Consider the following 4,991-nt stretch of genomic DNA (forward strand, 5'->3'; position numbering starts at 1 on the left):
CTTGGTTATTCTTAAGATCTGTGGACTTCAACTCCCAGAATTCCTCAGCCAGCATGACCTCTGGGATTCTGGGAGTTGAAGTCCACAAGATTCTGGCACTTGAAGGGCCCCAGTCTCAAAAGGGGTCAAGGTCGGACACCCCGGCTGTAAAGGCTGTGGGGCCGCTGGGTCCCACTTTGATCCAGGAAGGTCTCGGTGAGGAGCGAAAGAGAATTGTAGCCAAAGTTTTCTGTTCTGGCTGCGGTAATATTTCTCGTTCCTCCTCTGTTTTTGGCAGAACCGTTGGCTGAAATCCAGGCAGCCTCGCTGGGTCCGTGGGAGACGTTTCCGCTGAACGGCCCTTTTGTGGACGTGGCTGAGGCATCTCTGAGGCAGGAGGAGTCTCTCCAGGTGGGTGATGCTTTTCCCCAGGAGAATACAGCTGGTCCTCGACTTACAACCGCAGTCGGGATGTCACCATGGCATCATCTCCTGCTTGAGCGGGGGGCTGGACTAGAAGACCTCCAAGGTCCCTTCCAGCTCTATTCCATTCCATTCCATTCCATATATTCTGTTCTGTTCTGTTCTGTTCTACTCTACTCTACTCTACTCTACTCTACTCTACTCTACTCTACTCTACTCTACTCTACTCTACTCTACTCTATCCCATCCCATCCCATCCCATCCCATCCCATCCCATCTATTCTGTTGTGTTCTGTTCCATCCTATCCTGTCCTGTCCTGTCCTATCATTAAGCAAGGCATCACGAGACCAGACCCAATTTTATTTCCATTTGTTAAAATGGTCATTAATTGAATCATGCATTCATTAAGTAAATTGCAGGGAGGTTAAGCAAACATTTTCATGGTCGGAATCTGGCTGGAAGATCACAAATTGCGATCATGTGACTGCAAGATTCTGCAGTTGTCGTAAATGCCAACTGGTTGTCCAGCGCCCAGATCTTGGGGTGGTACAATGGTCGTAACTTTGAGAATGGATCACGAGTCACTTTTTCTGTTGTAGCTTTGAACTGTCTGTCGTCAGATGAGGTTGCTCTGAGGACAGGGTTCGGCTCCCTTTCTCCCTTTGGCTCCCAAGAGATAGAGGGGACCGTGCACGGATTCTGGAGGGGAATGATGGGCCGTGTTGTCCTAGAGAACAGCTGAGTTTTTCCTTTGCAGAGGAGACTGGGGGATCTGGCACAGCAGACCCTCCTTCACCAGGTATTAGGAAGGAAGCTGGGCATGGCCCAGGGTTCCTCCACGCTCCATTTATGGCCCTTACAGGCCCCCCCCCCACTTGACAAGGCTGCAATTCTTGCTGCTTTGGGGGCAAGGTGGGTTTCGAAATTTTCAACTCCAACCATTCCTTCCCAGCTCAGGTCAATTTCTCCCACTAGAAGGGGTCTTAGGGCAGAACGGGCTTGGAAGACACCCAGCTCATCTGCCAACATCTTCCTGAGGGTCCCAAAGTCCCCTGCCCTCCGGTGACATCACAACTCCACCCTTTACTCAGGGCGGGAAGCCTGTGGGTGGCCCCCAGGCCAAAAATGGCTGCTCGCTCTCCATCTTCGGAGCCTCAGTTGCCTTAAAGTTCTGCAGAGGACTAGCGGGCTGAAGCCGGGATGGGGCCAGGCCCGTGGTCCAGTTGGGGGTGGCTGTCCTGCCTGTCTCTGGTGCTCATCCTGGGTGTCTCTTCCTTCCATAGAACGCCTCTGCCCACCTGGTCTCCCTCTTCAAGGACTTTCTGATCACCTACAGGAAGAGCTACCTGGACGAAAGAGGTGACTGTGGAAAGGGGGACGTTGCAGAGGGACCTGTTACCCTTTGCAGTTGGGGGGGCAAGCCCCATTGCATAATTTCATGAAGATATTGTAGGCATGACCCAGAGATTGCGGCTTTCAAAAGAGAACTCCAATCATATTGTAAGACGCCCAAAATCTCTGCATCAGTGAGATGGACAACATAAAAACCAGATAGATGAGAGAGAGAGACAGACAGACAGACAATGGCTAGCTAGATGATAAAGAAAGTGAAAGAAAAGAAAAATAGATAAAAGATAGACAGAATATAGCTAAATGATAGATAAAATGAAAAAAAGAAAGTGAGGATAGAAAGATATATAAAGACAGAATATAGAAGATAAAGAAACTGAAAGAAAGAAAAAGAAAGATAAAGATAGACAGAATATAGATAGAAAGATAAAGATAGATAGATTAGATGGATATAAAGACAGAATATAGAAGAGAAAGAAAAAAGACAAACAGACAGAAGCTTTGGAAGTGAAGCTCATTCAGTGGAATGGGCTCCACAGTGGAAGAATTCCAGGCCTCCATTTAAGCAGAGGGTTTGCGTTGGGTCCTCAGTCTGCCATATCCGGCTTAGGCTTATTCTGCATCTGCATAACTTCGTTAATCTGTGTACAAGCACTCCTTGATTTACAGTATTCACTTAGTGATTGTTTGAAGCTACAACAGCACTGAAAAAGTAACTTACAACCAGTCCTCACACTTACGACCATCACGGCATCCCCGAGAGCCAGTTTGGTCTAGACTCTAGTGGTCAAGGCACCAGGCTAGAAAGCAGGGGACCGTGAGTTCAAGTCCTGCCTTAGCCTTGAAAACCAATCACTAGGAGACGGTGAGTTCTAGTTCTGCCTTAGGCATGAAAGCTGGCTGGGTGACTTTGGGCCAGTCCCTCCCTCTCAGCCCAACCCACCTCACAGGGTTGTTGTTGTGGGGAAAATAGGAGGAGGGAGGGGCGTTGGATAGGTTTGCCCCCTTGAGCTATTTGTCAAAATAATGAAGGCGCGTTGCAAATAAATAAACAATCAAAATTTGGGTGGTTGTCAACCAGCATGTATTTACAATGGTTGCAGCATCCCAGCATCACGTGATCACCGTTTGTGGGCTTGCTGGCTGACTTCCAACAGGCAACGGCAGTAGGGGAAGCCGGTTTCACTTAACATCCATGTGATTCATTTAGCAATTGCAGTGATTCTATTGAGGACCGTGGCAAAAAAATAATGGTAAAATTGGGCACGACGTACTTCACAATTGCTTTGCTGACTAACCAAAATTCCGGTCATAAGTGCAGGATGACTAATCCTCATTCTAACTGGGGGCTGTTTTCTTCCAGAGACCCAAAGGCGCTTCCGGATCTTTGCTGAGAACCTGGAGAGGGCCCGTCTCTATCAGGAGCTGGACCAGGGCACTGCAGAATACGGAGTCACCAAATTTAGCGACCTGACAGGTACGGCGGGCAGGAAGTTTGGTTCCGGTTTCTTTTCTGGATTGCAAAGGTTCCTTGGAAAGCGGAGGAACATTTTGCACCTGGATCCAATTGTGTCCCATGCAAAACTATCCGTCTCATCTGCAGGGGATCATTTCTCGGTCAAAANAAAAAGGTGCCGGAACTCCGTTCTGGGTGTTCTATGAGAAAAAGAGCCCTGCTTATACCATTCCAGGCAAATGGCTGTCCAATCTTTCCTTGAAAACCTCCAGCGGTGGAGATCCTTTCTTGTTGCAACTTACACACTTCTATGAATCCAGAATAACGGAGTTGGAAGGGACCTTGGAGGACTTCTAGTCCACCCCTCTGCCCAAGGCAGGACACCTTATTCTGTCCTGGACAAATGTCTGTCCAGTCTCTTCTTAAAAGCCTCCAGCGATGGAGCACTCACGGCCTCTGGAAGGAAGCGGCTTCATTGATTAATTGCTCTCATTGTCAGAGAATTTCTCATTAATTTATTAAGTCCTGGTGCTTTTTTCTTGAGAACAGGTGGTGAACGGAGTCAAACACTACTTGGAGGTCGTCCTGCTCCAGAGTCTGTGCAGGAGGGGTGAGATTGCGGACTGCGGCAGCCCTTCGGGGTCTCTCCCTCTGGGAAAACCAGAACACGTGGTAAGCAGGGACCCCCCCCAAAGCATTCGCTTCTAATTGAGAGGATGGGTTTGATAAAAAAAAAATATGTCACCTTATCAACGCAAATGGGCACCATATAAATTTAGTAAATAATTGTTTTTACTGTTAATAACACAACAATCAAAAATAATAGTTTTGACTAATTTTCAAAGCACTCCGTTTTTGCATAGTTCCATTGAAAATGGTTTGGGCTGGTTGGAAGTTAGTGCGGCCACTGATTCCTTTTCCAGAGGGACTCGGGGTGACAGGATAGCATCTTCCAATACTTTAGGGGCTGCCACAGAGACGAGAGGGTCAACCTATTGTCCAAAGCATCGGAAGGCCAAACAAGCAACGGATGGAAACTAATCAAGGAGAGAAGCAACCTGGAATAAAGGAGGAATTTCCTGAGAACAATTAATCAGTGGAACAACTTGCCTCTACAAGTTATGGGCACTCCATCACTGGAGGTTTTTAAGAAGAGATTGGGCAGCCAATTGTCTGAAATGGTATAGGGTCTCCTGCTTGTGCTTGAGCAGGGGGCTGGACTAGAAGATCTCCAAGGTCCCTTCCAACTCTGTTATTCTGTATTCTGTAACCTTCATACTTCTATGCACAGGGCATTAGCTATACAGCATAGAATCCTAGGGCTGGAAGGGACCTTGGAGGTCTTCTAATCCAGCCCCCTAGTCAAGGCAGGAGACCTTATGCCATTGCAGACAAATGGCTGTCCAGTCTCTTCTTAAAAGCCTCCAGTGATGGAGCAGCCACAACTTCGGGAGCCAAGCTATTCCACCGATTAATTGTTCTCACGGTCAGGAAGTAAGTTTCTCCTACGTTGCTTCTCTCTTTGATAACTTTCCATGAGACAAGACTCATGGATCTTGGAGAAGGTCCGGCATATGCTGCTCAGGGATGCCGAGCTAGGGCCTCGCTTGACTCCTCCTCCCAGCCTAGCTGCCAGTTTCCCAACGCCAAGAAAGTCAGGGCGCTGGGCGAGAGAGCTCCCACGAAGCCTCTGCTCAGACGCTTTTCTGGGTGGCTCTGATGAAGTTGAGAAACCCGGATCTGGACTGTTAGTAAACCCGATTTCCAATTCCGCCCTGCCCA

General features: G+C 48.2%; 1 protein-coding gene across 1 annotated transcript in view; it reads left to right on the forward strand.

Moving 5' to 3' along the window:
• The window catches only part of LOC107293806 (cathepsin F-like), a 28,350-nt gene that overhangs the window by 9,093 nt on the left and 14,266 nt on the right, over positions 1-4,991 (forward strand). The window contains exons 2-4 of the mRNA XM_015822989.1: positions 278-390; positions 1,687-1,762; positions 3,117-3,230. Coding sequence (XP_015678475.1) covers positions 278-390; positions 1,687-1,762; positions 3,117-3,230 — 303 coding nt within the window. The remainder of the gene's footprint in view (positions 1-277; positions 391-1,686; positions 1,763-3,116; positions 3,231-4,991) is intronic.

Source organism: Protobothrops mucrosquamatus, unplaced genomic scaffold, assembly GCF_001527695.2.
Source record: "Protobothrops mucrosquamatus isolate PMUCROS unplaced genomic scaffold, P.Mucros_1.0 scaffold1737, whole genome shotgun sequence".
NCBI classification, from domain to species: Eukaryota; Metazoa; Chordata; class Lepidosauria; order Squamata; family Viperidae; genus Protobothrops; species Protobothrops mucrosquamatus.